The sequence below is a fragment of the Bos taurus genome, chromosome 23 (genome assembly GCF_002263795.3).
Source record: "Bos taurus isolate L1 Dominette 01449 registration number 42190680 breed Hereford chromosome 23, ARS-UCD2.0, whole genome shotgun sequence".
NCBI classification, from domain to species: Eukaryota; Metazoa; Chordata; class Mammalia; order Artiodactyla; family Bovidae; genus Bos; species Bos taurus.
The window spans coordinates 20,897,025-20,914,498 of NC_037350.1; the positions used below are offsets into that span (position 1 = coordinate 20,897,025).

At 39.3% G+C, this 17,474-nt stretch overlaps 1 protein-coding gene across 1 annotated transcript in view; it reads right to left on the reverse strand.

The window, feature by feature from the left end:
• Positions 1-834: 834 nt before the first annotated feature.
• The window catches only part of PTCHD4 (patched domain containing 4), a 196,840-nt gene continuing 180,200 nt past the window's right edge, over positions 835-17,474 (reverse strand). Inside the window, exon 4 of the mRNA NM_001424828.1 lies at positions 835-3,665. Within this exon, the coding sequence (NP_001411757.1) occupies positions 2,032-3,665 (1,634 nt within the window). The 3' untranslated portion in view covers positions 835-2,031. The remainder of the gene's footprint in view (positions 3,666-17,474) is intronic.

Sequence of the window (17,474 nt, forward strand, 5' to 3'; positions counted from 1 at the left end):
GGATCATTTCCAATAGAAACCCAATAACCTCAAGGTAGGACGAAACAAACTCCCCATTTAATAAAATGAAATTTAGTTAAATGAAAAACATTTAACCGTAAAGAAAGAGTTCTCCTTTCCCTTAATATTCAGGTAAATCCTTCATTTGTAAAAGTATGCTCATTTGGTTGTTTCATTACTTCATTCAGCTACCAATTTCATTTTTTTAAAAAAACACTGAAATCAGAATAGAATGGTTTGCATCTCTTTTCTGAACCTGAGTCCAGAAGCTTTTTGTTTGTTTGTTAGAGATTTTAATATTCTAAATTCATTTAAATTATGCAACCAGAGTTGGTGCAGAGAGTAGTGCTCTTCCAGTTAAAAGAATTGACTAGCAGATTTTATGGTCATTGGACATTTGTGAAGTCCTACCTGAAAATTCACTGATTTTACAGCTTGACATGGGAAAAGGCATTTTCTAGTAATTTTCTGTGACAGGAAGCACAGCATTCATCCAAGGAAGCACCCAACAGATTGAGTCTATCTGCTGGGGAGCAGTTGTAAATTTTAATGCAATGAAAACATTTACCTCAGTACTTTTTTTGAGAGAGAATTCAGCAGCAGTTACAGTTACTATGTCACTCATGGAGAGCAACAATCACCCTAGGAGGCAGGCCAACCAACAAGCACTTTTCAGGTCACAAAAAAAAATGATATTGCGAGAAGCTACATAACAATACTGCAGTAGTTATAGAGACCACTACTGTGGTGACCATGGCCTGGGTTAATGTTCCAAATATTAATGCAAGGAACACACTAGACTTTATAGGATTAGAATATTTTTTTTTTTTTAACACTAAGAACCAGTTGAGGGGACATGATGGGTGGCGATGGTTCATTTACTCTATTTCATTCTGCAACAACTTTCCGAGTTACGTTCACTTTCTCCTATGTTCATTACCTATATTCCAAGGCAGTATATTTTCACCATCTAAAATGAGAATACTGTAACCATGGAATACCTCGACTTTCTCTCTCTCTCTCACACACACACTTGTGCACCCTTATACACATTTGTATGGACAATACATGCTCATTTGCAGTGGGTGAGCTCCCTAAAAGCAGCTAAATCAGCCTTCCCAAATACAGAGAACCATTTTAAGCCAATAAAAAGCCATAGTAACTATTTAGCATTAACATGAGATTTGAAACCTTGCCCCCAGGGCAATGAATTCGAATGCCTTTTGTGTTTTTTTGCCAAGTCATCCAAAGCAAGAATCTCAAAGATTGACAACATGGTGTATGAATCTAATGGGCCCATATCTGTTTATTTTGCCTAGAGCACAGCTGAAAAATGCTCTTGCTGCTGCACCACTTGAGTTGATGTAGAGTGGCCATTAACATATCTAGATTTGGCTAAGGCTGATTGGAGTCTCTAAAGAAAGCCCAGCCCACCTGCAAATGGGCACCTCCCTCCACACAGACATCGATGTACACTAAAGACAAATCTATGTATATGTATATATGCCATATATACATATATATGTACATGTAAAATGAGTCGGGAAGTCCTTTGGTTTAGACAGGATTAGACGTGTACTTCCCAAATGCATAGGTTTCCTTTGACCAACCTATTCAAAAAACAAATATGAAAAGTGCCACGGCAATTTTGACGTTTCTGAAGTCTTCTCTGCTATTTGGAGGCCCCCATCTTCTCTACTCCATCTCTCCTAAGCATTTTGTTTTTAAAAGTAGCTGTTCCTTTGGCCTTCTAACACTCCGTCGATTTGTCCGTTCCTTGGAAGAGCTCTTAAGATCACATCCAGAAACTTGTCTTTAGTGGAGAACAAGGTTTCAAAGAGCTTTTTACCCTTCTTTGAGTCCCTCTTGCCCCCCTGGAAGTGGACACCTTGACGTGTTATAAATAATTCACTCTTCATCTGACTTGCCTTGTTACCCCTGGCCAGCCCAAGCAGCTGAGGTCTGAGCTTTATCGGCCCTGCATCATTGTGCAATACTGGAAAAGAAAAATAATCCATTAGTCTACACCCTTCAGACGGTAGTGACGTGATCAGGGTTCTCTTGAATTTCTATGCATTCAATTTCCTCTCTCTCCTTTCGTTTGGCACGTTTCTTTTTCTTGTGGTGCTTTTTAGAAGGGGGGAAAAAGGTTAGGAACACAGGTAAGATAACAAAACAGTGCAGAAGTGTGCAACTCCCGGTGAGCAGCAAGCATTTGAACAGTGTGAAGGTCAGGTTCGAAGGCACAAATAGGAGGGGGACCAACCCAATAAGAAAAGAAGTAACATTTTGCAAAATGGCTGTCCCATGCTCTTGAAGGGAGCTTTTTATACATTGTGTTCGGGTGTGCTCAGTCGCTAGTACAAACGTGTAAAGCAGTGGTGCACAGTGGTCAATGGCAAAATTGAAAGTGTAGATAAGGCACAAGATAGAAATGCAATCCATGTCGACGTTCCATAGTGTCATTAAGCCCAGAACGCCCAGCTCAATTGAGGTGACGCTAAGAATTAGCCAGAAGTTTCCCAGAGGGTGGATCACTAGGAAAAAAGTCAGGATTAACACCAGGAGGACACCAAAGCCTGCAATCAGAACAGGCACGGTGACAGATAAGCTGTAATGGTCCATGAACACGAAGGAGGGGTTGAACACGATGAACCGGATGCTCTTTGACAAGGACAGAGGCCTCAACTTTTCCAGCACTTCTATGACTTCCTTCTGCTTGTCTCTGCTTGTCCGGGCCACCAGATACAAGCGAGAAGCAATGATGTTGCTTTCATCTCCTGCCTTGGAGAAGATGATATCGTTTCGAAAATGCTGGAATTCTGGCTTTTTTAAAAACGAACTTTGTAGGACACTAATAAAATCACTCTTGTTATTGGCACTGATGTTGCTCACTTTCAGGAACTGGTAATACTGCTCCACCCAGGACACTGCAGTGAACCCACTACAGAGTCTCCGAAGGTCCTCCTGGACACTGTTGTTCCAGTACTCGAGGGGCTCGTAGACGTAGAATCCTATCACAGGGCTGTAGTTGCTGAAATATTTCTGCTGAACCATGGCATAAGAAATGCTTGGGGAATCACTGGCTAGTAGATTGATGATGTTGGCTCCATCACTGATCTGCAAGCACCCCATGAAAGAGAAGGAGGCGTAGATGAGATAGAGGATGACCACAAATGGCTTCACATAGATATTGGTAATCCATTCATTGTAATGTTCACGGAGGAAGTGCTGAATAAAGTGGTGCTGGTAAGGGTTCGTCTCGTGATGGGATGTCTGTTGATGTCCATCACTCATCACTGTCTGGAACCACACAGGCTTGCGGTCCAGGTATTCTGCAGAAGGGATCTTACAGCAAAAGATGCTGTGGTAGCGGTTTTGCTCTAGTTGGCCAGCAAAGACCAGACAGGAGCCAAAGAAGGAGAAAATGTAGAAGTAGTTCAACAGGATGGAGACGCACATGTTCTGACAGAAGACCTTCACAGCCTCTATGTTGGTGAACGGGCTGGCACCCATGCCAAAGGTGATAAAGTACAGGGAGCTGGTCATGGTATAGGTCACCATCACGTCCGAATAAGCATCTGCTACCCTGTCTTTGAAGGGCAAATTCTCTTTGGTTCTCCGCCATCCAGATAGAAGCTCAAATACTCCTTTCGTTCCATGACCTAATTTAAAGAGAGAAGGAAAAGAACAATTGTTTTCATTGCTTCCTATGGTTCAAGTGGATTCTTTATAGCTTATCTATGCTAACCAGTATGTCACACTCTAATCTTCAAAGTGCTGTGATTCTCCTATCAAGGTCTCAAATTTCAGTTACATACCAGGATGTATTTGATTCATGTTTCTATTTTAGTCAAGTCCAAACTAATCGGTATTCTGGGAAAAAAGAATCATTTACTGTCTCTCCTATTAATTTGACAAATTATAAATGCAGTGTGACACTATTTCATGATTCCCCCCCACCCCCACACACATATTGTCTCTCTAAATGGGTCATAAGTCATCAAGGGCAGGGGCTGTTATTCACCCATCTTTAAATGCTGCTTAACATAAATTCAGTGCTTGATCAACTGATGTATTGACCGATAGTCCCCAAGCTCCATCTCAAACTGACTTATATGCTGATTTGAGAAATTTTAAGGGGATTTTAAACACTTGAAAATGGCTTTAAATTGATTTTACAATGTTAATAATCTGCTTGATAGCCAAATGGCTTAGAAACCAATTCCTATAGATTTGATTAATTAACATTGGATGTGAGTCAGAAAAAATCTGCCAGGTCACACAAAATACAGAATAAGTCCTTCTCGGGGAGAGATCATAGCAAGCAGTTCCTCAGAGAGCTTTTATTCATAAAGAGTGGGTGATGACTGAATGTTTGACTGTTCCATTAAACTGGATGGAGAATGCTTCTTTTTAACCAGTTTCTGTACACATTTTGATAAGGGTAAACAGATAAAAGGTTTATTCAAGAACTATTCCTTGAGCACCTATTATGTGCCAGATACAGTTAGATACTGAGCTTTTTTTTTTTTTTTAGGAGCTTGACAATTCTTAAGATACTACCCCTTGCTTCTTTACTAAAATAACAGAGAGAAAGCAGCTGGGAAATAAAAGTATGATACCGTATTTTCAATTAACCCTTTTCCCCACTTCTCTGGATTAGCTCTGTCAGTTATCACCCAGGAATAACAGCTGGAAACTTTCTGACTGCCTGGAAATCTTCATGGATCACTTTTGCTCTTGTAGGATTATCAACCCTACAAACAAACATTCTCTATGAATGGATACAAGCTGTGCTTGGGCTGTTCTCCAAGAAATTCATTAGAGAGAAAGGTAGTTTAAAGGCACAAAATGGCCTAGTTTAAGCAATCCTAGAAAATAGACTTGTGTGGCACCTGGATATTGGAGCTATGTGTTACCCAATTCACTTAGCAGTGTTTTAACAAACCTATTGTAATGCTTAGGGTTTAGCATAATCACTGATTTTGTGTTGTTGAAAAGAGTTGCTAATTGGTCTCTATAATGCTTCTACTTCTTTTTTAGTTTTATTTGGAGCTGCAATGCACACAATTAAAAACTATATTTCTCAGCCTGCCTTTCAGCTAGGGGTGGTTCACATGATGCACTTCTGGGCAATGCAATGCAATTGGAAGTCATCTAAGGATGCTTATTAGAAAATCAGAAGGGACTTTGTTCTAAATGGCATCATGAAGCCAAGGCCTACTTTCCTCTTGAATTCTCTTTAAAGAAAACAAAATCTCTGTTTGGTTAAGCCACTGTAATTGAGGCTATTATATGCAGCTAAATATTTTCCCAGCCAACAAAACTTTATAGGTAAGTTCACATTTACCAAAACCTCTTTTATGGGTATCTAAGAATTTTCATTTATAGTTAATTTGACTACAGTATGTATAGGTTTAATGGTATAAATGCTAATTTTTTATTTAAAAGACACATTGGTTCATTCTTCTTGGGAATTCTTTTTTTTATTAATTATCAACTGTTATTGCATTGGAGTTCTTTTTGTCCACAGTATAAAACCTATTCCTTCTCCAATGTTATTTCTTTTGGGTCTCCAGTCAGGAAAGATATGTTCATCCTAATGATTAGAAAGGGTTTTAAAGAGTACATTTAAGTATAAGGCAAGGTTTTTTTTTTTTTTTTTTTTTTGAGTCAGTGATCTATTTTTTCTTGAAACTAATTACTAGCTCTACATCTATGTGTACTGAATTAAGTTTAACAATTCTGAACAACATTAATTATTCATTTCTGTCTTCTGTAAGACTCCTTGACCAAATGGAATACTTGTTCTCTGATTCTCTTGACAAAAGCATAATATTAGGATATTAATTAAAGTAATTAAAATCATTCTTTAATTAGAGGACTTCTCTTCTGAAATGAGGACTCTTGCTATCTTTGTAGTCACAGTGGGGAAAATGCTACCTGAGGCTATGGCTAAATCTGGCTTGTCTCTGCTTTTGGCCACTTTTATGGAATATTAGGTACATTATATAGGCCAGGTTGCTGCTTTATATAGTAGAAAGGTCTGTACGTGTGGGAAGATGAAGCTAACTCCTTTCAGGTCAAATAATCACTCTGTGATGAAGACTGAAAACACAACTTTGGGGATGGCATGTTTATCCCATTCACAGGTTTAGATATTTTACAAGGTTTTCATTTTTTCATAATTTTTATTGGAGTACAGTTGCTTTACAATGTTGTATTGTTGTTGTTTAGTCACTAAGTCATGTCTGACTCTTTTGTGACCCCAACCTGCCAGACTCCTCTGTCCATAGGGTTTCCCAGGCAAGAATACTGGAGTGGGTTGCTATTTCCTTCTCCAGGGGATCTTCCCAACCCAGGGACTGAACCCAGGTCTCTTGCACTGCAGGCGGACTCTTTACCATTTGAGTCATCAGTTTTTACTATAAGCAAAATGAATCAGCCATACGTATGCATATATTTCCTCACTTGTGGACTTTCTTCCCACTCAAGTCACCACAGTGCATTAAGGAAAGTTCCCTGCACTACACAGTACGTTCTCATTAGTTGTCTATTTTATACATAGTATTGATAGAGTATATATGTCAATCCCCAGCTCCCAATTCCTCCCACCACCTGCTTTCCCCCTTGTTAACCATATATTTGTTCTATGTTTGTGTCCCTATTTCTGCTTTGCAAATAAGATCATCTATACCACTTTTATAGATCCCACATATATGCATTAATATATGATATTTGTTTTTCTCTTTATTACTTTACTCTGTAGAGTATTCCTAATAATGCTCATTTGATTTTCACCATAATTAAATAGGTTTCACCATAATTAAATTCGAACTGCAGTTCAAATCTACTACCCACTCAGCCAGGTAGTTCTCTGACTCCTTATCAACCTGCCTATGATCAGTCTTTCCAAGTTTTGTTCATGTTATTTTCTCTGCCTTTCAGTTCCTTCCCCTGATTGTTGCTTATGTTGAAATTCTACCCATCAGTCTGTTAATCCAATTCTCTTCTTTGTCTTATAGCCATTTCTGACAATTCCAGACATACTGACTTTTTTTCTGTTTCTTAAACTCCTATTGCACTAATTTGCTACTCATTTTGGCACGCAAACGTGTGTTGTTTTGCTCTGGAACAAAATTATTTTCTCAGGACATGTTCTATCTTTTTGGTTGGATTGCAAATTCCTCAAGGTCAGGGAATGCTTTTTATATTACTTTTATACTCTGCAGAACATCCGATGAAGTGATAGATGCTCAGTAAGCTCCTACTGAATTCAGTTCAGTTCAGTTTGGTCGCTCAGTCGTGTCTGACTCTTTGTGACCCCATGAATCGCATCATGCCAGGCCTCCCTGTCCATCACTAACTCCCGGAGTTCACTCAAACTCATCCATAGAGTCAGTGATGCCATCCAGCCATCTCATCCTCTGTCATCCCCTTTTTCTCCTGCCCCCAGTCCCTCCCAGCATCAGTCTTTTCTAATGAGTCAACTCTTGGCATGAGGTGGCCAAAGTACTGGAGTTTCAGCTTTAGCATCATTCAAAAATCAACCTTCATTCTTGATTCTAGATGGGTCTAGAGAAATACTTCTTAATTATTAATTCAAAAATTGACAATGCATCTTTGTACCTATATTAATTGTGTTCAAAAGAACTATACACTTTAAATTCAACTCAATTCCAGACCATCTGAGGTGACGATGCATGAAATATACACGTGTGACTTGCCCCATTCAACAACGATGCGAACTAATTCCATTATATTGCTCCCTGGTACCCCAGTCCTAACAGTTCTTTGCTTTTGTCTCATTCCCACCAAAATCCTTAATCCTCAGCTAAGGCCTCAGTTTGTTTTATGAACAACAGTGTTCCTGTTCTTCAGTGGTGAAAGCAGCTAATACGCAAGTGGCTAACTTGCATAATATGAAAAGAAGGCTTGCACTCTTGTTAAGTAGAGATGTATGCCGTGTACTGTGAAAATACAGCTGATTCTCTCTGGGAGATCAGGGAAAGCTCCTAAAGGTGTTAGTAGGCAGAGGATTATGCCAATGGTGCTCTAGACTGATGGAATAACATGAATAAAGGCACAACACTTGTAAATTAAAGGAAGGTAGTTGTGTTTTTAACATTTATAATTGATTTTTTTTCTCTTGGCAGAGACAATCTATTGCCCAAATTGCATACTTTATTTAATGTTTCAAAAGAAGACTGCCAAACTTTGATCATAATTTCTTCCCACTATATTATAATAATATACATTTGCAAACTATATTAGAATAAAATAACAAGTATCTGTCTCACCTGGGTCATTATCAGATAGCTCACATTTATTTTGATAAAGTTTCATGAAAGAAAAGAGAGAGAACTCTTAGGAGTAGAAATAATTTGGACAGAATTGGAACTGAGAGAACGATGCAAGGATGGAAATGAATACAAATAAAATATTTGCATGTGTATATGTGTGTTGAATATTCCAACATTCTTCAGGGATGTTGTTGGGGAGTCCTCTTTCTAAATGAAGGAAAATGGAAGGATTGTGCAATAACCAGGAAAACTTAGCTGGATGCTTGCTAACATATCATATTTAACAATAATTTAATAAATTCTGCTACTCACAGTTGAGAAATGAGAAAATGAAGAGTATGTAGATTCTTATCCTTAGTCATGGCAGTGCAGGTCAGCCAGAGGAAATATTTTAACAGATTAAAATATTAAAATATTTAAAATATTAAAAAATAGATTTTTAAATTCTATTCTGTTCAGGATGGGGAGCACATGTATACCTGTGATGGATTCATTTTGATATTTGGCAAAACTAATACAATTATATAAAGTTTAAAAATAAAATAAAATAAAATAAAAAAAAAGATTTTTGCCACCAAACACAACTCATTTCAGTCCTAGGTGAGGTGAACAATATTCAGGACTGTTTATAATCCTATCTGAACCCCAAGCAATCACTCTATAACAAATAAATATGACTTCTAAAGTGAGCTAAATCTTCTCTGAAAACTGATTCCAACCCACATTTTACAGGATTTCTCTAAACTCTGGCACTTCCAGTGTAAACTTTTACCCTACAGCCTGACAGTGCTACAGGGGATTCTCTGGTTCATGGCTAGACTGCAAGTGACTTCTTTTAAAGTAACGATTTTCTTCTGCAAATCTAATACAAATTTTACAGTTGCCATTTTAATCCCAAACCCAATCTTTCCAAAATCAAGAATTCCAAAGAAAACAGTTTTAACAAGGATAAAATCCAATCAGAACTATTGTAACTGACCCAATTACTGGGGTTTTCTTTGATATATTTATGGCTCTAATACACTTCTTGGTGGACTTCTGATTCTTCTTAATTCTGTTCTGAAGATGAACTGGTGGCTCTAACCCTTTCATTTGAACATGGTAAGCCCTCAGCAGGTCATGAGAGTTTGACATCTCCTATTGCAACAACATTAAAAAAAAAAAAAAAGAGGTTAAAATAATACTCCTCACGACTCATTCCAGAGAAAGCTTTCTACATTTTCCTGAGCAGTTATTTCTGCTTTGGCTAACTACGTGTTCAGCAGTTGTGTTTGTGGAAATCACCACTGAGCTCTGGCGGGAAAAGTATTTTTATTAAAAAAAATTAATTTATTTTAATTGGAGGGTAATTACTTTACAATGTTGTGGTTTTTGCCATACATTGAAATGAATTAGCCACGGGTGCACATGTGTCCCCCCCATGCTGAACCCCACTCCCACTCCCTCTCCACCCCATCCCTCTGGGTTGTCCCAGAGCACCGTCTTTGAGTTCCCTGCTTCATTTTGATTTTTTATTGGGCTTCTAAGCTATGCGAGCCTTCTAAGCTATGTGACATTTGACTTGGAATGCCAGCTTCCAGTGGAGGAGGGAATGGCAATCCACCCCAGTATTCTGGTCTGGAGAATCGCACGGACAGAGGAGCCTGGGGGGCTACAGTTCATAGGGTTGCAAAGAGTCAGACGCAACTGAATCGACTTAGCACACGTGCACGCCAACTTCTGAATGCAACCTGGTTCCTATTCTCTTTCCCACCAGAGCTGAGTTGGCTTTTGAGGGCAACTCTGAGTTTATCTTTTCATATTTCCTTGCTGTAGGAACTCAGCGCTGCCAAGAGCTGAACTCCACTGCAGAGCCAGCACATACATGGTGGCTTGCTTTCTTAGTCTCTCCCTCACGCTGGTATTCCCATTCTGGGAGAAAAAAACTCCCAGGAAGCTTTTCATTTTCTTCCCAATGCATTCTATGTCTTCACGTTTTACGAAAGGAGTATATTTTTGAGAAAGGGAAAAGCAGCCCTGGTAGCCGGATGCTGTCAAGTAGGTCTTGTTGTTGCCTGGAACTGGTCTGGCCCTCACAGCTAGGTTTAGTGTTGTCCAGTTGCCCACAGATGGTCTGGCAAAAAAAAAAACACATCAGACAGGACCACTTTGTGACCGGGGATAGATTGAAACAAAATAAGACCACTCTGTAATCATGATTGAGCACAGACAAAAGGCAAACATTGTCCAAAACAAAACAGACCAAACATCCTTTCATCGAGACTGGTAGGACTGATCGCTGCTTTTTCCTTCTTTAACATTTGTATTTATTTATTTTTGGCTGCACTGGGTCTTTGCTGCTGCACATGGGCTTTCTCTAGCTGCGGCCAGTAGGGGCTACTCTCTAGTTGCAGTGCGCAGGCTTCTCCCTTGCAGTGGCTGCTCTTGTTGCTGAGCACGGGCTCCAGGTGCATGGACTCAGTAGTTGCAACGAGAGGGCACAGTTGCCTCTCAGCATCTGGAATTCTTTCAGATCAAGGAGGGCACCTGTGTCCCCTGCATTGGCAGGTGGATTCTTAACCACTGGACCACCAGGAAAGTCCTGATTTCTGCCTCCTTATCAATCACACTTAAATCGTAGTCTGGTCTTCTTGCCTTCTAGGATAAGAATTGTTAAAGACAATGGATGACAGATTTACCCCCTCTTCCTGACAGTAATTAACCACGCTGCCTTCAACCCTCTTCCAAATCACCTAACACTTTCAGAAATCATAGACGTCCATTCTGAAATCTTCTTCCCAAAATGCTTCATAGTCCCTAATGGTGTGTGTTCTTCCTGATTGCAGAGAGGCAATAAACACAAATTTGTTCAATTATCTTAGTATTCCAGATGGTCTTTGGCTGGAGGACATTGATATTTTATACTAAATAAGTAGTTTTGGAAAATGAGTAAATTAAAATTTTTATTACTGTTGACTTTATAAATTGAATTCTTTGAGTGTAGGAGTTAGAAGTGTAAGAGTTGGAACAGGAGCACTGGATGAGAGTTAATCCCTGGAGGATCTGAATTTTCAAACCATGTCACTAGTAAAAGGGATGGTTTTCTGGTGGCAGTAATATTTTAGTTGTATTCTCACTAAAAAGAGAAAGCCAATTGGGCATGTGGGTAGTGGAAAGATGCTCAGAAAGGAAGATAAAATGGATGTTAAAACAGGAGAAGGAAGGAGGACTCATGAGGAACAAAAAATCATTGCTTTAAGCAGAGAAGAGCAATGAATGAGAGAATGACTGGCGGGACTAAAAACCTTACAATTGTCAAGAGTGATCCCTGGATTGGGAAGATCCCCTGGAGGAAGGCATGGCAACCCACTCTAGTATTCTCGCCTGGAGAATCCCACAGTCAGAACAGCCTGCAGGGCTACCATCCATAGGGTCACAAAGAGTTGGATATGACTGAAATGATTGAGCAAACACACACAAACTAAACATAAGCATGTACTTAAAAAATAAAGACCTAGAGTAGGAGATTACATAAGAGAAAAAAAAAATAGAACTTGAAGGAAAGAAAATAAAGATACTCTAAGTATTTACTGAGCTAAAGACATTCAAAGAACAAAAATTAGTTAGAAAAATTAGTTCATTCATTTGAAGGACATTGCCTGAGTGCCTCCCATTAGGAAGATATGGTAAAATGTCATCACTTTGAAGTTTAATCACTCCCATTTTTCCCATTTGAAAACCATATCATATCCGTATGCCTGAATTTAATGGTTCATTAATTACAAGCTTGGGGGATCTTCTATCCTACAAAGAGGAGAAGTGATGATGACTTAGGATTTCTATAACACCAAGAGCTGGAGAATGCTTTTAAAATGTCTGCTTCAATCATTAAGAAACACATTTGAAATGGAAGGACTCTTACTTAGCAAATTTGAATTATGCACAATTGTGGTTTCTTATGAATATCACTCAAAAGAAAATCTTCAAAGTTGTAGCACAAATCCTTGATAAAAGCATAATGCTTCAAAGGGAGAGTTTTCTAGCAGCATCCTTCAAGGTTTTGCTGCCTTTCTTACCAATGAAGATAAATTTAACTTCCCATGAATGAGAATTCTCTCTGAACAGAATGGCCTGAAATCAGTGGAAACTCAATTAAACGAGAAGCTCAGGAATTGGATCATCCGATTATTTGAACCGTCATTAAATTAATCAACCAGAACTTCCTTTTTGATTCCATTTTTATTGGTTGGTTAACTTTATTGGAAATCTTTCTAAAATGCATTAGACTTGTATTCCTCTTCTGCAACCAGTTCTTAAAACAAGGGGAAAAGGCATTATATGTAGCAATTAAAAGGACATACTCTGGAGCAATATACTTTGCTTCTAGTTTTGGCTCCATCACTTTGTGATGTGTGGTTTGGGGTGAATTAGTTTAACTTCTGTGTATTTCACTTTCCTAGATTGGAAAATAGGGATTAAAAAGGTACCTATTTTAATGGATTAACATGAAGATTAAATGAGGTAAGAGTTGTAATATGCTTAGAGCAAGCTTGGAACCCAGGAAGCACTCAATAAATGTTAGTTTTTATTATTTACTGAATAAGATACTTGAGGCTCATCATCTTCATGCATCGATAAAATGAGGTAATTTGGCATATTGGTTGAAAAACGGAGTTTTGTGGTGTAAGCTTAATGTATGTTCAGTTGCTCAACTGTGTCCAACTCTTTGCAAGCCCATGCACTGTAGGCCACCCAGCTCCTCTGTCCACGGGATTTTCCTGGCAAGAATATTGCCCTCCTCCAGGGGGATCTTCCTAACCCAGGGATCAAATCCACATCTCCCATGTCTCCTGCATTGGCAGATAAAGTAATTATCACTGAGCCACCTGGAAATCCCAAGCTTCCTCACTACCATCTATGAGATGTGTGACCTTGGCAAATAATGAACTCCATCATTTGGCTAGATTGCCAATCTGTAAAATGGAAAAAACAAGCAATATTTTCTTCAAAGAATTGCTGTGTTAAAGGAGACCCAGACACATGAATCCTTTTATACAAATACCTGGTACATAATTAGTGTGCTCAATATAGACAGCCAGTATTGAACAATATTACAAAGTTGCAGAAATGTGGGAATTTGCACTGAATGTACACCAGGCCTAGAGAAAAGCTTTAAAGTTTTCTTCTGTGATGACTATTTTCAAATTGCCTTCCCTGTCCTTATGGACAGTGTCCTTTATGGAAAAGTGCTGATTAATAGAGGGTTTTTTTTAACTGGATTTAACTAATTGTGGCATTCCTTACACGAATGCTCTTATTCAGGCTAAGCTGATAGAATCACTCTCATTCTGCAGGCAAGAAGCTGAAAGGGAGATTTCCAGCCATGAATCTGATTCATTCTGCAGCTCACAGAACAAACCAGACTCACTTCCAGAAAGTGCACCGCAGGGTTTCAGGGAAGCCAGCTCAATTCTACCAGCCCCAGCAGGGGGCTGAGCAAGGAGACCATTTCCTAAAGGGTCCTCTCTAAGAGAGAATTGGTGTCATTTGAATATATCCCTGATGAGTACAGGCCTTCTTTGCAGTTGAAAAGGCTCTCTTCTCACTGTATTTCCCTGTAATCTGTCCCCTTTCAGTGATCTACAGCTGAATTTAGCTCTATCACAGCGTAAATTAACCAATAGGAGTCACTGCAGAAAAAGTTAGATGTTAATTCCCGAAGGCAGGGCTAGAGGATAATGGTTGGGCGGATAGCAGGCTAGAAGCGGGGCGCTGAGTACAGCTCTTGTGTTCACGCCCCAGTTCACACTCCAGCTGCATCACTTCCTACCCCCACACCTTCAGCAGCAACCTCTCTGTGTCAATTTCCTCATGTGCAGATTGGAAAAGACCCTGATGCTGGGAAAGATTGAAGGCAAAAGAAGAGGGCAGTAGAAGATGAGATGGTTAGAGAGCATCACAGACTCAAGGGACATGAATCAGCAAACTCCCAGGGCCGTGCTGCAGTCTATGGGGTTGCAAAGAGCTGGACATGACTTAGTGACTGAAGAACAACAGCCTGACAGTGTGTTGCTCAGAATAATAAACAAGATCATCCACATCAGGTGTTTACCTGAGTCCTCGGCACATATTAAAAACTCAGTAAATAAAAAATCTTAGAGGAAAACATAGACAGAACCTCTGACATAAATCACAGCAAGATCCTCTAATACTTGCCTCCTACAAGTAATGGAAATAAAAATGAGAATAAACAAATGGGACCTAATTAAATTTAAAAGCTTTTGCATAGCAAAAGAAACCATAATTGAGATGAAAGGACAACTCTCAGAATGGGAGAAATTAATTGCAAATAAAGCCACTGACAAAGTATTAATCTCCAAAATATACAAACAGCTCATGCAGTTCAATATCAAAAAACCAAACAACTCAATCAAAAAATGGACAGAAAACCTAAACAGACATCCAAAGAAGGCAAACAGATGGCCAATGAACACATGACAAAATGCTCAACATAGCTTATTATTAGAGAAATGCAATGAGGTATCACTTCACACTGGTGAGAATGGCCATCATCAAAAAACGCCACAGACAATAAATTCTGGAGAGGGTGTGGAGAAAATAAGACCCTCTTGAACTGTTGGTGGGAATGAAAATGATATAGCCACTGTGGAGAACAGTGCAGAGATTTCTTTAAAAACTAGGAATTAAACTACCATAGGACCCAGCAATCCCACTACTGGGCATATACCTTGAGAAAACCACAATACTAAAAGACACATGTACTGCAATGTTCACTGCAGCACTATTTACAATAGCCAGGACATGGAAACAACCTAGATGTCCCTTGAGAGACAAATGGACAAAGAAGTTGTAAACATATACAATGGAATATTACTCAGCCGTAGAAAAGGATGACTTGAGTCAGTTCTAGTGAGGTGGGTGAATCTAGAGCCTGTTATACAGAGTGAAGTAAGTCAAAAAGAGAAAGGCAAATATCTTATATTAATGCATATATATGGGATCTAGGAAAATAGTACTGACGAACCTGTTTGCAGAATAGCAATAGAGAGACACACATAGAGAACAGACTTTGGACAAAGTGGGGGAAGGAGAGGGTGGACAAATTGAGAGAGTAGCATTGAAACATAGACATTACCATATGGAAAATAGATAGTCAGTGGGAATTTGCTATATAATGCAGGGAGCTCAATTTGGTGCTGTGTGACAACCTAGAGGGGTGGGAGGGAGGTTCAAGAGGGAAGGGGCATATGTATATCAATGGCTGATTCATGTCGATGTATGGCAGAAATGAACACAACATTGTGTTGATTATCCTCCAATTAAACAATAAATGAAGCAGTGAAAAAATAAAAATAAAAATAAAAACTCAGTAAATAGTAGCCATCACCTTTTATTTATGGTTGAACATTCATTTGGGGTCTTAGCTAAACGCTCACAGCCCACTGCTGTATTTCATTCTTGAAGTCATCAAGAGAGACGACAGTTGATCAGGATAATACACCAGGCCACCAAACATAGCTTCAAGGAGTGAAAGCTGTACGAAACTCTTATTACTGTCATGGGATAAATCTTATTCCTTTCTGTCTTGAGAATCCTCGGGGACTTTATCCTGACCATTTCTATTAGGCAAAGAGTAACCCAGAAACAGTGAAAAAAAAGAGTCAAATGAAAACCTTTTCAGATAGCTCTGACTCTGAAACAACTAACTGGACCTTGGAAGGATGAGCTTGCTCATTTCACCAATCTGAAAGTTCGAATCCTTAGAGACATAAGAAAACCCAGGAGTATTTCTGCAATTACAAGAACAACAAAAACCCAAAGCAGGTTCACATTACTCTTTTCAGAACATTTTTCACTTCTAATTAACTGAGAACAATTTAGGACCCAGAAATGTTAAGTAAAGAGATGATGAAAATAATGTCAGTAACTTCTAAAATGTATTATCTCTTTGACATTTTCTGAGATTTCTCAAGGGGTAGACTACATTAACTGGTATGGGAATCTTTAATAAAATAGAGGTCTCTCAAGGAAACCCATCAACTAATCAGCAGATACTAATTAAGCTCCTACAGTATGCAAATCATGGTTGAACTTAAGGGGTTAGTCTTCCATGAAAATGGAAATATGCCTGGGAAGATCCACTATGTAAGCATGGTTCGTCATTCCTTTTGATGAATTCAGTTCAGTTCAGTTAGTTCAGTCGCTCAGTCATGTCCGACTCTTTGTGACCCCATGAATCACAGCACGCCAGGTCTCCCCGTCCATCACCAACTCCCGGAGTTCACTCAAACTCATGTCCATCGAGTCGGTGATGCCATCCAGCCATCTCATCCTCTGTCATCCCCTTCTCCTCCTGCCCCCAATCCCTCCCAGCATCAGAGGCTTTTCCAGTGAGTCAACTCTTGGCATGAGGTGGCCAAAGTACTGGAGTTTCAGCTTTAGAATCATTCCTTCCAAAGAACACCCAGGACTGATCTCCTTTAGAATGGACTGGTTGGATCTCCTTGCAGTCCAAGGGACTCTCAAGAGTCTTCTCCAACACCACACTTCAAAAGCATCAATTCTTCGGCGCTCAGCTTTCTTCACAGTCCAACTCTCACATCCATGTATGACCACTGGAAAAACCATAGCCTTGACTAGACAGACCTTTGTTGGCAAAGTAATGTCTCTTCTTTTGAATATGCTATCTAGGTTGGTCATAACTTTCCTTCCAAGGAGTAAGAGTCTTTTAATTTCATGGCTGCAATCACCATCTGCAGTGATTTTGGAGCCCCAAAAAATAAAGTCTGACACTGTTCCACTGTTTCCCCATCTATTTGCCATGAAATGATGGGACCAGATGACATGATCTTAGTTTTCTGAATGTTGAGCTTTAAACCAACTTTTTCAACTTTCATCAAGAGGGTTTTTAGTTCCTCTTCACTTTGTGCCATAAGGGTGGTGTCATCTGCATATCTGAGGTTATTGATATTTCTCCCGGCAATCTTGATTCCAGCTTTTGTTCTTCCAGCCCAGCGTTTCTCATGATGTACTCTGCATAGAAGTTAAATAAGTAGGGTGACAATATACAGCCTTGACATACTCCTTTTCCTATTTGGAACCAGTCTGTTGTTCCAAGCCCAGTTCTAACTGTTGCTTCCTGACCTGCATATAGGTTTCTTAAGAGGC